The following is a 19,275-nucleotide window of genomic DNA, read 5'->3' on the forward strand; positions in this document are numbered from 1 at the left end:
CCATTTAGGGTAATGTTGGCTGTTGGCTTTGTATAAATGCCCTTTATTATGTTGAGGAATTTTCCTTCTATTCCTATTTTGCTGAGAGTTTTTATCATGAATGGGTGTTGCACTTTGTCAAATGCCTTTTCTGCATCAATTGATAAAATCATGTGATTCTTGTCTTTTGTTTTATGTGGTGGATTATATTAATTGTTTTTCTAATGTTGAACCATCCCTGCATACCTGGTATGAATCCCACTTGGCCATGGTGAAATATTTGTGTGTGTGTGTGTGTAAAATAAAATTCTACGTTATTTACTTAAGTTTTTTTTTTAATTAACTTTTATTGAGCTTCAAGTGAACGTTTACATATCAAGTCAGTCTGTCACATATAAGTTTATATACATCTTACTCCATACTCCCACTTGCTCTCCCCCTAATGAGTCAGCCCTTCCAGTCTCTCCTTTCGTGACAATTTTGCCAGCTTCCAACTCTCTCTATCCTCCCATCCCCCCTCCAGACAGGAGATGCCAACACAGTCTCAAGTGTCCACCTGATATAATTAGCTCACTCTTCATCAGCATCTCTCTTCTACCCACTGTCCAGTCCCTTTCATGTCTGATGAGTTGTCTTCAGGGATGGTTCCTGTCCTGTGCCAACAGAAGATTTGGGGACCACGACCGCCGGGATTCCTCTAGTCTCAGTCAGACCATTAAGTATGGTCTTTTTATGAGAATTTGGGGTCTGCATCCCACTGATCTCCTGCTCCCTCAGGAGTTCTCTGTTGTGCTCCCTGTCAGGGCAGTCATCGATTGTGGCCAGGCACCAACTAGTTCTTCTGGTCTCAGGATGATGTAGGTCTCTGGTCCATGTGGCCCCCTCTGTCTCTTGGGCTCTTAGTTGTCGTGTGACCTTGGTGTTCTTCATTCTCCTTTGCTCCAGGTGGGCTGAGACCAACTGATGCATCTTAGATGGCCGCTTGTTAGCATTTAAGACCCCAGATGCCACATTTCAAAGTGGGATGCAGAATGTTTTCATAATAGAATTATTTTGCCAATTGACTTAGAAGTCCCCTTAAACCATGGTCCCCAAACCCCCGCCCTTGCTCCGCTGACCTTTGAAGCATTCATTTTATCCCAGAAACTTCTTTGCTTTTGGTCCAGTCCAATTGAGCTGACCTTGCATGTATTGAGTGTTGTCCTTCCCTTCACCTAAAGCAGTTCTTATCTACTAATTAATGAATAAAAAACCCTCTCCTCCCTCCATCCCTCCCCTCCTCGTAACCACAAAAGTCTGTGTTCTTCTCAGTTTTTACTATTTCTCAAGATCTTATAATAGTGGTCTTATACAATATTTGTCCTTTTGCCTCTGACTAATTTCGCTCAGCATAATGCCTTCCAGGTTCCTCCATGTTATGAAATGTTTCACACATCCGTCATTGTTCTTTATCGATGCGTAGTATTCCATTGTGTGAATATACCACAATTTATTTAACCATTCATCCGTTGATGGACTCCTTGGTTGCTTCCAGCTTTTTGCTATTGTAAACAGAGCTGCAATAAACATGGGTGTACATATATCTGTTTGTGTGAAGGCTCTTGTTTCTCTAGGGTATATTCCGAGGAGTGGGATTTCTGGGTTGTATGGTAGTTCTATTTCTAACTGTTTAAGATAATGCCAGATAGATTTCCAAAGTGGTTGTACCATTTTCCATTCCCACCAGCAGTGTATAAGAGTTCCAATCTCTCCGCAGCCTCTCCAACATTTATTATTTTGTGTTTTTTTGGATTAATGCCAGCCTTGTTGGAGTGAGATGGAATCTCATCGTGGTTTGAATTTGCATTTCTCTCATGGCTAAAGATCGAGAGCATTTTCTCATGTATCTGTTAGCTGCCTGAATATCTTCTTTAGTGAAGTGCTTGTTCATATCCTTTGCCCACTTCTTGATTGGGTTGTTGCCTTTTTGAGGTTGAATTTTGACAAATCATATAGATTTTAGAGATCAGGCGCTGGTCGGAGATGTCATAGCTGAAAATTCTTTCCCAGTCTGTAGGTGGTCTTTCTACTCTTTTGGTGAAGTCTTTAGATGAGCACAGGTGTTTGATTTTTAGGAGCTCCCAGTTATCTGGTTTCTCTTCGTCATTGTTGGTAATGTTTTGTATTCTGTTTATGCCTTGTATTAGGGCTCCTAAGGTTGTCCCTATTTTTTCTTCCATGATCTTTATCGTTTTAGTCTTTGTTTAGGACTTTGATCCACTTGGAGTTCGTTTTTGTGCTTGGTGTGAGGTATGGGTCCTGTTTCATTTTTTTGCAAATGGATATCCAGTTATGCCAGCACCATTTGTTAAAAAGACTATCTTTTCCCCAATTAACTGACACTGGGCCTTTGTCAAATATCAGCTGCTCATATGTGGATGGATTTATATCTGGGTTCTCAATTCTGTTCCACTGGTCTATGTGCCTGTTGTTGTACCAATACCAGGCTGTTTTGACTACTGTGGCTGTATAATAGGTTCTGAAATCAGGTGGAGTGAGGCCTCCCACTTTCTTCTTCTTTTTCAGTAATACTTTACTTATCCGAGGCTTCTTTCCCTTCCATATGAGGTTGGTGATTTGTTTCTCTATCACATTAAAAAATGACATTGGAATTTGGATCGGAAGTGCATTGTATGTATAGATGGCTTTTGGCAGAATAGACATTTTTACTATGTTAAGTCTTCCTATCCGTGAGCAAGGTATGTTTTTCCACTTAAGTAGGTCCTTTTTAATTTCTTGTAGTAGAGCTTTGTAGTTTTCTTTGTATAGGTCTTTTACATCCTTGGTAAGATTTATTCCTAAGTATTTTATCTTCTTGGGGGCTACTGTGAATAGTATTGATTTGGTTATTTCCTCTTCGATGTTCTTTTTGTTGATGTAGAGGAATCCAAGAGATTTTTGTATGTTTATCCTATAACCTGAGACTCTGCCAAACTCGTCTATTAGTTTCAGTAGTTTTCTGGAGGATTCCTTAGGGTTTTCTGTGTATAACATCATGTCATCTGCAAATAGAGATAATTTTACTTCCTCCTTTCCAATCCGGATGCCCTTTATTTCTTTGTCTAGCCTAATTGCTCTGGCTAGGACTTCTAGCACAATGTTGAATAAGAGCGGTGATAAAGGGCATCCCTGTCTGGTTCCCGTTCTCAAGGGGAATGCTTTCAGGTTCCCTCCATTTAGAGTGATGTTGGCTGTTGGCTTTGTATAGATGCTCTTTATTATGTTGAGGAATTTTCCTTCAATTCCTATTTTGGTGAGAGTTTTTATCATAAATCGGTGTTGGACTTTGTCAAATGCCTTTTCTGCATCAATTGATAAGATCATGTGGTTTTTGTCTTTTGTTTTATTTATGTGGTGGATTACAGTAATGGTTTTTCTAATATTAAGCCAGCCTTGCATACCTGGTATAAATCCCACTTGGTCGTGGTGAATTATTTTTTTGATATGTTGTTGAATTCTATTGGCTAGAATTTTGTTGAGAATTTTTGCATCTACGTTCTTTTTTTGTGGTGTCTTTACCTGGTTTTGGTATCAAGGATATGGTGGCATCATAGAATGAGTTTGGGAGTATTCCGTCCTTTTCTATGCTCCGAAATACCTTTAGTAGTAGTGGTGTTAACTCTTCCCTGAACGTTTGATAAAACTCTGCAGTGAAGCCATCTGGGCCGGGGCTTTTTTTTCTTAGGAGATTTTTAACTACCTTTTGAATCTCTTCTTTTGTTATGGGTTTATTTATTTGTTCTATCTCTGTTTGTGTTAGTTTAGGTAGGCTGTATGTTTCTAGAAATTCATCCATTTTTCCTAGGTTTTCAAATTTGTTAGTGTACAATTTTTCATAGTCATCTGATATGATTCTTTTAATTTCAGTTGGGTCTCTCGTGATATCGCCCATCTCATTGCTTATTCAGGTTATTTGCTTCTTCCCTTGTTATTCTTTGGTCACTCTGGCCCGTGGCTTATCAATTTTGTTAATTTTTTTGAAGGAACCAGCTTTTGGTCTGTTAACTCAATTGTTTTTCTGTTCTCTATTTCATTTAATTTGCTCTAATTTTTATTATTTGCTTCCTTCTCGTGCCTGAGGGTTTCTTTTGTTGCCTCCTTTCTATTTGTTCAAGTTGTAGGCGTAATTCTTTGATTTTGGCCCTTCTTTTTTTTTTATGTGTGCACTGATTGATATAAATTGGCCTCTAAGCACTGACTTAGCTGTGTCCCAAAGGTTCTGACGGGAAGTGTTTTCATCCTTATTGGGTTCTATGAATGTCTTTATTCCATCCTTAACGTCTTCGATAACCCAGTCATCTTTGAGCAGGGTATCGTGCAGTTTCCAAGTGTTTGATTTCTTTTCTCTGCTTTTTCTGTTATTGATTTTTAGTTTTATGGCCTTACGTTCAGAGAAGATGCTGTGTAACATTTCAATGTTTTGGGTTCTCCTAAGGCTTGCTTTATGACCTAATATGTGGTTTATTCTGGAGAATGCTCCATGTGTATTAGAAAAGAAAGTACACTTGGCTAGCACTGGGTTGAGTGTTCTGTATATGTCTATGAGGTCAAGTTGGTTGATTGTGGCATTTAGAGCTTGCATGTCTTTACTGAACTTCTTTCTGGATGTTCTGTCCTTCACCGAAAGCGGTGTGTTGAAGTCTCCTACTATAATTGTGGCGCTATCTCACTGTTCAATGCTGTTGGAGTTTATGTGCCCTGTCCCTGCGTGCATATTTAATATGGTTACATCCTCCTGGTATATTGTCCCTTTAATCATTATACAGTGTCCTTCCTTATCCTTTGTGGTGGATTTAACTTTAAAGTCTATTTTGTCAGAAATTAATATTGCCACTCCTGCTTTTTTTTGATTGTTGTTTGCTTAATATTTTTTTTCCATCCTTTGAGTTTTCGTTTGTTCATGTCTCTAAGTCTAAGGTGTGCCTCTTGTAGATGGATTGTGTTTTCTTATCCATTCTGTCACTCTCTCTTTATTGGTGTTTTTAGTCCATTTACATTCAACCTAATTATGGATAGGTACGAGTTTGGTGCTGTCATTTTGATGTCTTTTTTGTGTGTTGTTGACAGTTGCTTTTTCCCACTTAATTTTTTGTGCTGAGTAGTTTATCTTTATATATTGTCTTTTCCTTTTATTCGTTGTCGTTGATTTTGTTTCTGCTGAGCCTCTATTTTTTTCTTGTATTTTATTTTGATGAATAGGATTGTTAGTCTCCTTTGTGGTTACCTTAATATTTACTCCTACTTTTCTAAATTTAAACCTAACTTTTATTTCTTTATATTGCCTTATCTTCCTCTCCATAGGAAAGATCTAGGACTACATTTTTTTGTCCCTCTTTATTGTTTTAATGTTATCTTTTACATAATGACACTGCTGTTTCTCTGTTTCGAGCGTTTTTTAATCTTCATTTATTTTTGTGATTTCCCTATCTGGGTTGACATCTGATTGCCCTGTCCAGTGTTCTAGTATTAGGTTAATATCTGATATTATTGATTTTCGAACCAAAGAACTCCTTTTAGTATTTCTTGTTGTTTTGGTTTGGTTTTTACGAATTCCCTAAGCTTCTGTTTATCTGGATATGTCCTAATTTCACCTTCATATTTGAAAGACAGTTTTGCTGGATATACGGTTCTTTGCTGGCAATTTTTTTCCTTCAGTGCTTTGTATAAGTTATCCCACTGCCTTCTTGCCTACATGGTTTCTGCTGAGTAGTCCGAGCTTATTCTTATTGACTCTCCTTCATAGGTGACTTTTTGTTTATCCCTAGCTGTTCTTAAAATTCTCTCTTTATCTTTGGTTTTGGCAAGTTTAATTATGCCTTGGTGACATTCTTTTGAGATGTACCTTATGTGGGTTTCGATGACTATGTTGGACAAATATCTTCTCATCTTCCACAATAAAAAAAAAAAAAAAAAAAAGAATACTCTGCCAACAAATCTTCAACAATTCTCTGTGTATCTTCTGTTATCCCTCTCTGTTCTGGCACTCCAATCACTCATAGGTTATTTCTCTTGATAGAGTCCCACATGATTCTTGGAGTTTCTTCATTTTTTAAAAATTCTTTTATCTGATTTTTCTTCAAATATATTCGCGCCAAATGCTGAGTCTTCAATCTCACCAATTCTGCCTTCCACTTGCTCAATTTTGCTCCTCTGACTTTCTATTGAATTGTCTAATTCTGTAATTTTATTACTAATCTTCTGAATTTCTAATTGCTGTCTTCTTATGGATTCTTGCAGCTTAACAAATTTTTCAGTACGTTCTTGAATAACCTTTTTAATTTCTTCAACTGCTCTATCTGTGGGTTCCTTGGCTTGTTCTGTGCATTGCCTGATCTCCTTCCTAATGTCATTCCTGATGTCTTGAAGAATTCTGTGTATTAGTCTTTTGTATTCCACATTTGGCAATTCCAGGAAGGCACCTTCATCCAGAAAATCCCGATTCTTTGTTTTGAGAACTTGTTGAAGTGATCATGGTCTGCTTGTTTATGTGATTTGATATTGACTGTTGTCTCTGAGCCATCCAAAAGTTATTGTTTTAGTTTATGTTTGCTTACTGTACCCTAGCTTCTTGCTTTGTTTTGTTTTGATATGCCCAAATAGGTTGCTTGAGTGAGCTAGCTTGATTATTTTCACCTTTAAAACTCTAACATCCTGTCACTAGTTGGCTAGAGCTGTTATCAGGTATATGAGCCTAGGTGTCCATTCACTTTTCTTGTATGGATTCAGCTCAGGTGTCCAGGTAGTTGGTCATCAAGTGTGTGGTACAGGCTCTGTCCTACAGTCTTAGAAGGGTAGGGGTGATTGGTGTAGATACAGGTATCTGGTTGCAGCAGGGGTCACGCTCTGAACAAGGCAAGGGCTGAGAACCATCCCCCGAGTGTCTGTGAGGAAAGTGTATCCTTGTTCCCTAGAGCACACAGGTGGGTGGGTTCTGCAGACGGACCATGGGCACCCAATGCTTTTGGCTGTAAGGACTGGGATGTACCAGTTATCACTGGACCCTTGCCATGGGTGACTGGGTGACGTGAGTGGTGCCACCAGTCCTTAGACCCCTGATGTGGGTAGGTGAGGACCCTGTTTAATAGCCAACATGGTGTCAAACATCAAACACCCACCTCTCCGCCGCACAGCTGAAGCAGTTGCAGTGTACCAACAGGGGCCTATTCTCCTGAAATAGGCCCACACAGGTCCATGCAGAGGGGAAAGGTATTCAAAGTCCATGGACCATTTATGCCTGGTCAGGAGCCGCTTTTGTCCTGAGCTCCCCAGCTTAGTGGAGCTGGCAGATTATCTATACCCCGAATTGTGAATTTACTCCTTCTCCAAGGCTGGGAGAACATCTCAGGACACTCAGCTGGGCCTATCTCAGGCTCAGGGAAATCGATAGCCACTGAAGCCAGGTTGGGGGCCAGGGGTGCAGTAAAATATATGCAAGTACTTAGCTTTTGCCAAGAGCGCCGGTCTTTTCTGGTTCCAGATATGTGAGTAGGCTGTGTGGCTGGCTGTTTCTTCCTGAGGAAACTGCAGCCATACACTACCATCAGCCCACCGCAGTCACTCCCAGGAATGGTGCCTGAGGGTTCCTGGCAATTCAGGTCTGGCAACTCCTCTCCGCTTCTGAACTGTCTCTCCCTCACCCTGCTGCTCAGTCCATTTTCTGACTTTGCCTTTGATGTTCAGGGCTCTTAGCTTGTCATAAATATAATTGTTTCACTTGTTTTTTAGGGTCTTTGTTATAAGAGGGATCGCCGGAAGCGTCTGACTACTCCACCTTCCTGTCGCCTCACCTGAGTCAACACACCTTTAATGAGGACCTCTTCTGAAGGGCCTATCTTCTTAAACCTCCGTCCCAAGTACAACGTGGGTGCCAGTGCTCACTGCTCTAGTCTAGATTGTCTTTGATCACTCCAGTTGTCAGCCCCTTGAGGCAAGGTACCATTTCTCAGATTTCTAGAACGCCCTTGACACCCAGCAAAGTACTGAGTTCAGGGGAGGCATTCAATGTTTGTTAACAATGAACAAAAGGTGGTCTGGCTCTCCTGTGTTTATTTGCTGCAAGGCAACAATCTCAAAAGCTCAGAAATTTTCAAGCAGCAGGAAGAGGCCAGACTGGTGATTAAACCAGAGCCAGGCTGTTTGGGCACCTGTGTAATCGTCCTCAAGAAGGAAGGAAGACCAAGGTCTTAGGTCTGTTTAGGCCTTACAGATTGTTATTGAACTCCAAAGCAAGGTCTTCCACAGCTGCCAGGCCTGACCCCATCTGTTGGGGAGGACGGGGGCCAAGGAGCAGGGGGCAAGGATGGATCCTGAAACAACTTCCTGACCACAGAGGCCCGATCTGTGAATGTCTCTCAGGCAGGGACCCACAGGCACCTGGCCATCCCCAACACCATTCCACATGATTTTTCACAAAGCTTCATAATGTTTTACCTGCAAAGATCTTTATATTCTGCTCCCATGTTCTGAAAGACTCAACAAAATGAAGTAGGTAATAATCTCTCAGTAATCTAAGAACTTATGTAACCATCATGAGGCAAGCAAAAATACCATGGAAGAAATTCTGTCACTTTAGATAAGGACTCCTGAACAAGGACCTCTGCAGCCTTAGGGAGAACTATATGATTTTCCTTTCTGAAACAGGGAAACTGACATGGGACTCAGTAATTCCACTTCCAGGAATAAGACTACAAAACCACTTCCACAACTCTTCAGAGAGGGATTGGACTAGACAATGGGATAGAAAATGATACTGGTGAAGAATGAGCTTCTTAGATCAAACAGACACATGAGACTATGTGGGCAGCTCCTGTCTGGAGGGGAGACGAGAGGGCAGAAGGGGTCAGAAGCTGGCCGAATGGACACGAAAAGAGAGAGTGGAGGGAAGGAGTGTGCTGTTTCATTAAGGGGAGAGCAATTAGGAGTATATAGCAAGGTGTATATAAATTTTTGTATGAGAGACTGACTTGATTTGTAAACTTTCATTGAAAGCACACACACACACAAAAAAACACTTCCACAAGTCCACAAAGATGTATGTATACAAGAAAGTTCATGACAGCACTCTTTAAAATAATGAATAATTGGCAACAACACAAAAATCCATCAATAAGAGACTAATTAAATAAACTAATATATAATTATATAATGGAATACTCTGCAGCTGTTGAAAAGAATGCAGTAAATCATATATACTGGCAAGAAAAGAAAGATATCAGTCACTGGGCAATTATATCGAGTGGTTATGTGCCAGAATCCATGACCCTGATGGACCGTCAAGTAGTTTAAAAGAGTATGTAAAGAGCATGCCCAATGACGGATTTAAAAAAAAAAAAATTTATAGACATGTTTATAAAAAAAGATATTTTTTTGAAAGAATACAAGAGAAACCATTAACAGTGATTGTCTCTGGGGTGTGGGAATGTGAGGGGGACAGGTAGAAGGAAGGAAGACTTGTACGTCTCACTTTACATACTTCTGTACTGTCTCTATATTTTAAAAATCATCACCACATATTATAGTTTTAAAAGTTACTTTAATAGAAATATTAGAAATGTATATATTAGTATATGCATAAGAAAAACCTGGAGGAATATATACCAAAATATTATTGTGATTGTGTCTAGAAGGCACTGTCTGCATTATTGATTCCTGTGATGTTTTAACTTTTAAGAATATCATTTATTATAATCAAAACTGTTACATTTTCTTTTTAGAATAGAGTCACTCTAGGGTCCTACTCTTCCTTTAAGGACACTGCTCTGCATAGTAAGGGTTAGTGAGCAGAGGCGTCCCTCTATCTTAGAGCTGAAAGTAGAGGAAAAGTTCAAAAGCCTGCTGTGTCCTCATTTTACTATGACCCAAACTCCATGTAAGATATCCTATCCTCTGCTCATCCTGTCACTCTGGCAATGTAGCTGTAGTTCTCCTTCCATACTCCCAACTTTCAACCCTCAAGTATTTAATGAGTTCCTGCTATGGGCCAGGAACTTTGTCAGGGCTGTGACAGACAAAAAGAAGGTAGCCATAGTCTCTGCTCTCAAGGAACTTACGGTCCAGATGGTTCCACACCAAGAGTCCCTTGATCCATTACTCTTATAATAACTCGAGAAGCCACTTCAAGCCCTCTGAAAGATCTTCCCCCCAGCAAATGAAAACACCACATTTTTCTCCCTTAGCATAACATGAGACACCATGGCAACAGAGGAATACACCAAGAATTAGCTCAGTGATGAACTAGCCAACACAAACCAGCTTAATACTCACTGAGTAAGATTCTTGGAAGGAAAGGGAGTTCAAATAAATAAGTTTCTCTCCAGCTCTCAACAATTGCTTCCCTTTTCCAGGGCTATACTTCCCAAATTTTTTCATGCCGCATTACACGCAGAGAATGATACTGTTATACAGCACCCTGAGGTCAATGGAGTCAGCTGTTCTCAGCTACCCAGAGGCTTAAGGATCAACACTTTGTCATACTAAACCCCATTTGGGAAACCCTGGTGGTGTAGTGGTTAAGTGCTACAGCTGCTAACCAAAAGGTTGGCAGTTTGAATCCATCAGGTGTTCCTTGGAAACTCTATGGGGCAGTTCTGCTCTGTCCTACAGAGTCACTATGAGTTGCAATCAACTCGAGGGCAATGGGTTTTTTATACCCCACTTATGTCAAACAGTTGGGAAAGTCTGAAGAGGATCAAAGTTGCCCATATAACATGCTCATGCTTATAAAGTAAAACAGAAGGTCAAACCAAAGTCTTGCTCATTTAACTATGAACTCGTCCCTGACAGAGAACCCCAACATCTATTTCAGATTCCATGGACACTAGGAATTGCAAGAGCATTCCGTTCCAGGTGCCAGGCAAACCTGAGGGAGGTAAGGCACAACTCTAGCTCATTGTCAGAGGCAAACAGGTTTCCTGGAGGCTGCACTTTCTCCAGCTCATTTATACAACTTATCAAGCACAGGAACTGCAATTAAGACCTGGACAATGTACTTTTTCAGCAAACTCCAGTGGGTCAGCATTCCAAATCTCTTCTAGGAGAATGGTCAACTCCAACTGCCCTGCAGTTTTGTCAGAGTTTTCCTTGATGACCAGAAATGACCTAAAGGAAGTCACATAATACAAGGTAGCTAGCTTCCTATATGCAGCTCAGTAGGAAGAGTAAACAGGCTCATTAAGGTGAGACCTCCTTTTGACAGGGACACACTCTGGGAAGAGTAATCATTAGTAATAGCGTGGCTTCCATTTACTGAGTCCCAACTGTACTAAGCATCTTGCATGCACTATCTCAAAACTCACTGCAACCTCATGAAAGGAATGATTATCGTCGTTTTGTAATGAGGAAACTAAGACTCAAAGAGTCTCAAGAATCCATAAAAGCCAGGAATTGAATTCACGTCTCTCTGACCCTAAAGCCCATGCTTCTAACCACCAAACCATACTGCAACCCCAAGGTATAGGCAGTGAGATTGCAACAGGAGTCCACAGGCACAGCTAGCCCTTCTCACTAGACAAAGGAGAGGACACTACTTTCTGAGGCAACGACAAAGATTTTCAACCTGGGCACAGTAAAGTCAACTAGGGAGCTTCCTGCTCCAGACATTCTCTATCAGAATCTCAGGGAGTGTATTTGTATTGTAAAAAAGTCCCCCAAGAAATTTTAGACCGTCGAGGTTAAAAAGGCTATGCCTCCTACCAAACTCATGGGAAATACAGACATACTCAACACACATGCACACAATACACATTTTCTGTGCTCCTCTCAGATGTAACAATAGACTCAAACATAGCAACAATTGTAAGGACAGTGCAGAGCTGGGTAACTTCATTTTGTTATACAAACTGTGAGTCAGAACCAACTCAATGGCACGTAACAACATTTCAAATCCTGGCCCCTAATAGGTGCTCAATAAGGCAGCTAAGTCTTCTGAAGTCCATTCTTAAAACAGCAACTTATCCCAGTTTATTCAGCAAACATTTCTGAAGCACTTACTTTATGCCAGATACAAAGCTAGAAATTCAGACGCGGGCAGAAGACAGTCACGATCCCCACCCTCAAAAGGCTTACCATTATGTGACACAATTGAAATACTCAACATTAGCAGCATGGAAAACGTACAGAGAAGTCAATGACTAAGTGTGGGGCGAGGAAGGCTTTTCCAAGGAATTCACATCTGGGGTGGATCTTAAAGGACAGATGTAAGTTTCCCACACTGGTGGGTGGGGATGGAAGGGAAGGAAGAGTATTACAAACTGAGAAAACTGCATATCTAAAGATTAAGGGTATTAAACCACAGTCTAACAGAACCATAAACAGACTGCAAAAGTGTCCAGGTGCTGACTGCAAGGGTAGGCCTCTACCAGGTTATCAAAAGCCCTGAATGCCTGACCAAGAAGCTTAGCGTTTATCCTGTAGGCATCAATGAGCCAGTTTTAGGCAGTGGAGAATTTATTCAGATTTTCAGGTGGGAATTATCACTTCCCAGCTTCATACGGAGGTACCAGTGTGAGGGGCGGGGCTTCCTCTTGCAGGCACAGGAATGACAGGCTTGCGGGGCAGGCGACTCAGAGAGACTCAGGCCTGCTTTTTTCCAGCCTGTACAAGGAAGCAGTCAGCTGTCTCGCCGGCACCTGACGTTCGGTCGCAAAAGAAGGACGTGGAGCAGGCGCGGGATGCGAGAAGGCAGTGAGGGCAAGCGAGTTAATTCACTCTGACCGGGCAGCTGAACAGCAGACCCACACGGCCCCAGAGACGCGCTACCCAGGGCAGCAGTACATTTCGAGCCCAGACCAGCCTCGGACACCGGCCACCCCGAGCGATCATCGCCCAGCCTGCTTCCCGGCCCCGCAGGCCCCGGCGGGCCGGGCACTGGACGAAGGCTCCGGGCTGGGCAGAAGCAGGTACAGGCCCCGTGCGCCAGGGAGCGACCGCGGCGGCAACTCGTCCGCCCCTCCCACCCGCCGGGCCGTCGCCCTGAGCCCGGTCGCCTCACCTCGCTCGGGCAGCGGGGTCTTCGGCGCCTCGGCAGCTCTGCCGACAGTCTCGGGGCCGCGGCCACGGCCGCCGCCATCCTCGGGCGTCAGCGTCGTGGCGTCATCAGAGCGCGCACCAGACGCCAAAACAAACTCGGGCCGCCCAAGGGGCTGGCCGGGGACGGAGCCTCTGGAAGGCTTGGCTACGCGAGTGGCGGCGCTCCCTGCGTTGCCTGCCAATCAACGCCTTCGGGGTGGGGACCGACTGGCTCCTCCCGGATGGGTCTATAAATCGCTCAAAGCAGCTGAAACTTAGGCTGCAGGTTGGACCTCTGATACGAAAGCAGGGGGACCGCGGTCCGAGGGGAGAGAATTTCTGGTAGGGAAAAGGGGGTTCTGTAGTGGGGGTTGGGGACGCAGTGCATTTCAAGGGGTTTCTGGAAGTACCTGTGCAACTTCACAAATTCCATTAACAAAATCTATTTTTTAAAGCTATAATTAAAATAATTCAGGCACTTATATGTGTTATTTTGGCCTCCATTACATTGGAGTTGCAAATAGCTAACTTGAGGACTGGTGAGATCAGTCTCGGGCGGGTTTCCGTGTAACTTTGTTTCTTTGTTTAAATTTTATTTTTGTTAATTGAATTTAAGTGTATCCTGAGACTGCAAAGCAGGCAGGTTAAAAAAAAAATAAGTTACCATTCACAATGACTTCTCTATAGGAGAATTGCTTTACTCTACAATCAAACCAAATAGCACAGGAAAAAAAATTAGATGCTGCAGGTGATTAGAAGATTGTAGCATCCATCCATTGTCCCTGCTTCAGTCTGTTCATTTATTCAACAAATCTTTATTGAGCATTTACTGTGCACCTGGAACTGTTTTTGTATAAGCCAATGTTATGCCTTAAACTTAAAAACATATTAACACCAATAAAACACGATTTTTTCTATTTTATGTGGTAGGATTTCATTAAAAAACAAAAATTTTTTGAATTGTTTCCAAAAGTAGTGTGACGATTAAGGGCACGGACAAATCCCAGCTCTAACACTTCCAGAACTGTGTGACCTTAGTCAAGAAATGTTCCCTCCCTAAGACTCACTTTTCTTATCTATATAATGGGGATGAAAATCCTGACCTCAGATTGCATGCACTATCTCAAAACTCACTGTTGTAAAGGTTAAAAGTAATATTGAATTTCAGAGTTGATGGGGCTCAGAAATCCACACAACACCTCATTTTATAGACATTCATCAAATTAATTCAACAAATATTCAGTGAGCCTGTATTCTGTTCGGGTGCTGGTCTGGGCTCTGATAAAGTGCCTCAGGCCTTGAGGTGAACATTGACAGTGAATACAGGACTGGAATCCAGGACATCCAGTCCCTAGGCTCTTCTCTGAACAATAGGCTTCCCCTTGTCTGCAGAGCTGCAAAAGTCAGGAGCACCATCAGTATGATGCCCTGACCTGAGCAGCTGTGCCGACGGCCCAGTCACCTTGGCTATCAGCCCATCCCTCTCTTCAAGCTATGGGATAAAACACACAAAGCTGGTAAGCCCTTAGCCAGAGAACAGATTCTGTGCCCAACCCCTCCCTGCCCTAAACACACTCAAGTCATTCAAATCCAGGGAACAGCAGGGATTTAGGGAGCAAAAACCAGGGGAAAATAGGTCACAGCAGGAGGATGGTAATCCTCCTGATAGCTAGCTGGCCAGAGCAGAAGGGCCCCTGCTCCTGGAAGCAGGCTGTTCCTGGCCACTTACCAAGAGTGGCCCTAGGAAGACCCTCGGGGTCTGGAGCACCAGCATCATCCCTCCCAGCAGTACGTCCAGGCCGTGGGGGCCACATCACACTGATATATCCGCCACACAGTGGGGCCATTATCAGTCCAAGCTCTTGCTGACTGAAATACTTCCTGTGCTGGACTTAAGAGATTTTAACTTTGATTCCACGAATGCTCACAAGTGCACCTTTTACCCAGTTTGAGGCTGAGTGCCGGAGACGCAATGAAAACTCTGACAGGGTCCTGTCCTTGGGTAGCCCACGGTGGGGAATTCTGACCTGGACCCAGACAGTGACAAGGACCCAGCAGTACTATCATTGCTGAGACAGGACAGAGCCCAGGTATGGACCTGTAAGAGGCTTCTGATCTTGCTTGGGGTCAGGATTAAGGAAGACTTCCTGGAGGTGATGCTGACAAAGTGTAGCAGTTTCCCAGGTGGAAATGGGGGAGGCTATTCTGAGCACAGAGAATAGATGTACAAAGATCCATAGGTATGGAAAGCTGAACTTTCCTTCTAGAAAATTCTGATGATTCTTATATAGCTGGGGGAGACAGATCAAAGGGTCTGTATCTCGGAGAGGTTTTTCCTGAGCTTTATCCTTCGGGTGACATGAGAAGATGGGTAATGAGCGGTTGGGAAATGGAAATGAGGATAAAAGCCCAGGCAGCTGAAGCACAGGAGCACAGATAGAGTCAGAATAGAGAGAGGTAGTTCACTGAGGCATCTGAACTAGCCAGAATGGGAGGGTGTTTGGGAAGCATAGAAAAGGTATGGGTTTCACACAAACCAGAGACTCCATCAGCCTGAGACCAGAAGAACTAGATGGTGCCCAGCTACCACCAATCACTGCCCTGACAGGGAACACAACAGAGAGTCCCTCATGGGGCAGAAGAAAAGTGGGTGAAGAACTCAAATTCTAGTAAAAAGACCAGACCTAATGATCTGAGACTGGAAGAACTCCATAAGACATGACCTCCGGGCCCTCTTAACCCAAAACTAAAACCATTCCCAAAACCGACCCTTCAGAAAAAGATTAGCCAGGCTTTTTTATAAGACATAAAATGATACTTGTGAAGAGTGTGCTTCTTAGTTTAAATAGATACATGAGACTAAATGGGCAACTCCTGTCCGGAGGTGAGATGACAAGGCAGAAAGGGATAGGAGCTGGTTAAATGGACATGGGAAAGCCAGGGTGGAAAGGAAGAGTGTGCTTTCACATTATAAGGATAGCAACTAGGGTCAGATAACAATGTGTGTATAAATTTTTGCATGAGAAACTAACCTAAGCTGTAAACTTTCACTTAAAACACAATAAACAAACAAACAAAAAAGGTATGGCTCCCATACACCTGGATGAAGTCTCTGGAGATACCTGTCAACCCTGAACCCTAAGCAAGGGTCTCATCAAGCCTGACTCTGTCCTGTTGGGGGGAGTGGGGGATGCCAGTCTTGCAGCGTAGACTGCTAAACTCTGGGCTCCCACTGTTTCTCCTAGCCGATTCCTTTGGACTTCTCCTTGTAAAGCCCTCTCTGACCCAAGCCCACCTATCCTCCACCACCATCACCTGCTAGTCTTGCATCCTAACCTCCTGTTATCCCCTATGTGAGTGCCCCTTCTCTGAAACTTGCCCTAACTCCAAGGATTGGGAAGATGGTTCCTCTATGCTCTCACAGAGGGGAGTTTCAGGAGTTGACGAAGCTGTGGGCAGAGCTGACTTCTACAGGGCCTTGTAGATAAGGAGAAGGAGCTTAACATTGGGATCAGTTTTCCAATTTAGAAAGCAGAGAATAAAGTGGAAGGAATGAGAACAGAAGTCAGTGAGGAAGCCATGGCAGTGTCCACATGTCCCCACAAGTCATGGGGTGGTCGCTTAGAATAGGGTCTTGGAGGTAATGGTAGAGAGTAGAGGGCTGATCAAAAGAGTTTAGGGACCTGGCTGGTCCCATCCTCTCGGAGGTCTCCTCCTTCCCTCAGGATTCTGCCCATGCTGATTCCTGCCCTTCCTTTCCACCAGGATGAACAGGAGGTCCTCACACAATTCCCACCCTCACATCACTGCTTCAGAAAGCCTTCATGCTGAACACTTCTTCTCAAAGAACAAGCTTGTGAAGAGCAGAGGTTTCTGCAGCTCCAGGTCATATCAGGGGCTTGAACGTGGACTCCAACAGAGGCTTCCCACCTTCTGGAACAGGCCCCGAGATGGTTCCGGCCCCAGAGGGGGAGGGGACACAGCACATAGTCTGAGCTGCGTCTTGAAGGCTTTGGTGGTAGAAGGGAGGATGGACCAAGCTGGAGGAGGGTGATGGACCGGCCAGGGCGGGGCAGGGATTAAGGAACAGTCCACATCACCCAACCCCTAGGAACCAAGTTAGGAGGGGCCGGGTTAGGAGTGCAGGACTGAGAACTCCTGCCCTACAGGCCCCATGGTGTGGCGTCTCCCTGGCCCAGATAGCCTGGGAGGGCTGAGAAAGGGCTGTGTGTTCCGGTGGATCTCAGGTCTCCACCAGAGCTCCTGGGAGCTGCACGTAATGGAAAGCTCTGTGCAGCCACTGGGAAAGGCAAGTTTGTTAGAAGCAAGATTGAGTCCCCTGGGGGGATTCCCAGCCCCGCCTATTCCAGGGAACCATTCTGGGGCTCAGGTTCAGGGAGCCCCCACCTGCAGCCAGGAGAAAGAAAAGAGCTGAGCACAAATATAAATACCTTTAATGAAAGCTGCAGAGTCCCAGCAGTGGCCTCCCAGGCAGGGCTGGTGGTGGGAGCCTTGATACCAGAGCCAGCAGCTAGGCAAGAGGACCCAGGAGGCAGGTGAGGGCCAACGCCAACACCAGCAGCCAGGGCGCAGGGGCCACGTCGGACGCGGGTGCCGTGGCCCGCAGGGTCTCCTGGTTGGTCTCCGGGCTGTCGCCCCGCTCCCAGATGTGCACAGAGGCGCCGCACAAAGCATGCAAGTTATCTGCGTGTGGCACCCGGCGTGCCTCTTCCTGCAGCGACTCCCACACAGCTGCTGCCTCCTTCGGGCAGCTGGACAGGACCCGCGAGGTGCAGGCGTGGAAGTCATTCCAGGACCTGTTAAGGGTGTGGGGTTAGGAGGATTAGGCAGGGTGAGGAGGGGCAGGGGTCTGGCCGCCACCCTTGTACCTACCCTTACCTGCAGACAGTCTCTAGCTCACCTCCATGGCCCATGCCGTCCCCCATCTGGATGAGACACTCAGCGAAGCCCTGGTACATGGTTTCACAGTGGCTTGGGCCTGCTGCGGCTGCTGCTAGGGGAGGTACATGGACTAGGGATGAAGAATGGTAGATGGGATGAACTAGGCCCGCCCTGAGCCCTCAGGGGCTTGTTTACCCGGAGCGCTTGGAGACGTGACTCAGCGTGCAAAGGACGCCCCAGGGAACTGAGGGGCACATCTGGGGATCACCTGCCTCAGCCCCCTTTGAGGCAGGACCTGTACCCGGGGCATCACATCTCTGGGGCCGGCTCTTCTTCCGAGCTTCTGGGGCCCCAGGTCTTGTGCGGGTGGTCCAGGTGAAGGCGCCAGGACTTGGTGGAAGGGGGCAGGGTCCAGAGGACCCAGGCAGTATCCAGTCTCCCTGTGACTTAGAAGATTTTCCTGTGGCCCGCCCACCCCATTCCCCAGACAAGTGTTTTTCGGACGGGGCCAGACAGGACTGAGAGGGGTTGGGTTCAGGTCAGAACCTCGTAGAGGATCTCAAGGACCGCACGGCTGGTTTAGGAGTCCTGCCAGAGACCAAGCCTCTCTATCGGAAGGCGGGCTACGGAATTTTGGGGTCTACCCCACAACCGGGGCTGTTCCCACCCCCCCCTTCGGTTTTTAAGCCACCGGCACATATCTGGGCCCCACGTTATCCTCTCCCTGGAGCCCTCGCACCTCCTCTACAACCTGACGCCTAGCGCTCAGGAAGGCTGCGTTCTGGTTCCCACTGCCATACTATACCTGGACGGGGGGCCAGAGAAAGGGGTGCGACCCCGGCTGGCAGGGCCGGGTCCCAGTTGCATACACTCACCAAGAGGCAGTAGCAGCAACAGCCCCAGCGTGCTGGGTGGCTGGCAGCGGCGGCGGCGGCAGGAGCAACAGAGCATAGCCTCCGACTCGACTCGGAGCCTAGGGCGTGCACTAGCAGCTTGAGTGAGGCCAGTCAGCCCAGCCCCCGGAGAGAGGGGCCACGATTGGCTGGGAGCCGGGGGCGGGGCTGCGAAGCCAGCTGGTGGCTCCGCCCTCAGAGCCCAGCTGGTCAAAGAAGGCGAGACACCAGAGAGAAGCGCTCTGAGCATACCTGCTCAGAGATGAGAGGAGGCTCTGGTAAGGCCGTTGTGCAGATGAGCGTGGGTGCCCCGGTCCCTGAGGGTAGGTTAGAGTTGCCCTAGACAGAGCTCCACACAGGAAGAAGAGGGGGCAGGGAACAGAGAGGGCAGGTGATATCACATTCGTACCAAAAATACACCAAAAGCACACACATATTCTGTTTTATTCCAAAAGCA

General features: G+C 45.2%; 2 protein-coding genes across 5 annotated transcripts in view; both read right to left on the reverse strand.

Annotated features, from left to right (window-relative positions):
* PSKH1 (protein serine kinase H1) overlaps window positions 1-13,117 on the reverse strand; it is a 46,872-nt gene extending 33,755 nt beyond the window's left edge. For 3 of the 4 annotated variants that reach the window (XR_010318866.1, XM_003417030.4, XM_023556578.2), the window contains exon 1: window positions 13,007-13,116. The gene's annotated coding sequence lies outside the window, so the exon portion shown is untranslated. Of the gene's footprint in view, window positions 1-13,006 lie in introns of all 4 variants that reach the window. The other variant, XM_023556577.2, reaches the window with a different exon arrangement.
* Window positions 13,118-13,184: 67 nt separating this feature from the next.
* Window positions 13,185-19,077, reverse strand: NRN1L (neuritin 1 like). Its single transcript, XM_003417029.3, has 3 exons — window positions 18,801-19,077; window positions 17,923-18,055; window positions 13,185-17,840 (listed from the first exon to the last, which is right to left on the reverse strand). The coding sequence occupies exons 1-3, from the start codon at window positions 19,066-19,068 to the stop codon at window positions 17,555-17,557; spliced, it is 687 nt and encodes a 228-aa protein (XP_003417077.2). The 5' UTR covers window positions 19,069-19,077; the 3' UTR covers window positions 13,185-17,554.
* Window positions 19,078-19,275: the final 198 nt, after the last annotated feature.

The sequence above is a fragment of the Loxodonta africana genome, chromosome 21 (assembly GCF_030014295.1).
Source record: "Loxodonta africana isolate mLoxAfr1 chromosome 21, mLoxAfr1.hap2, whole genome shotgun sequence".
NCBI classification, from domain to species: Eukaryota; Metazoa; Chordata; class Mammalia; order Proboscidea; family Elephantidae; genus Loxodonta; species Loxodonta africana.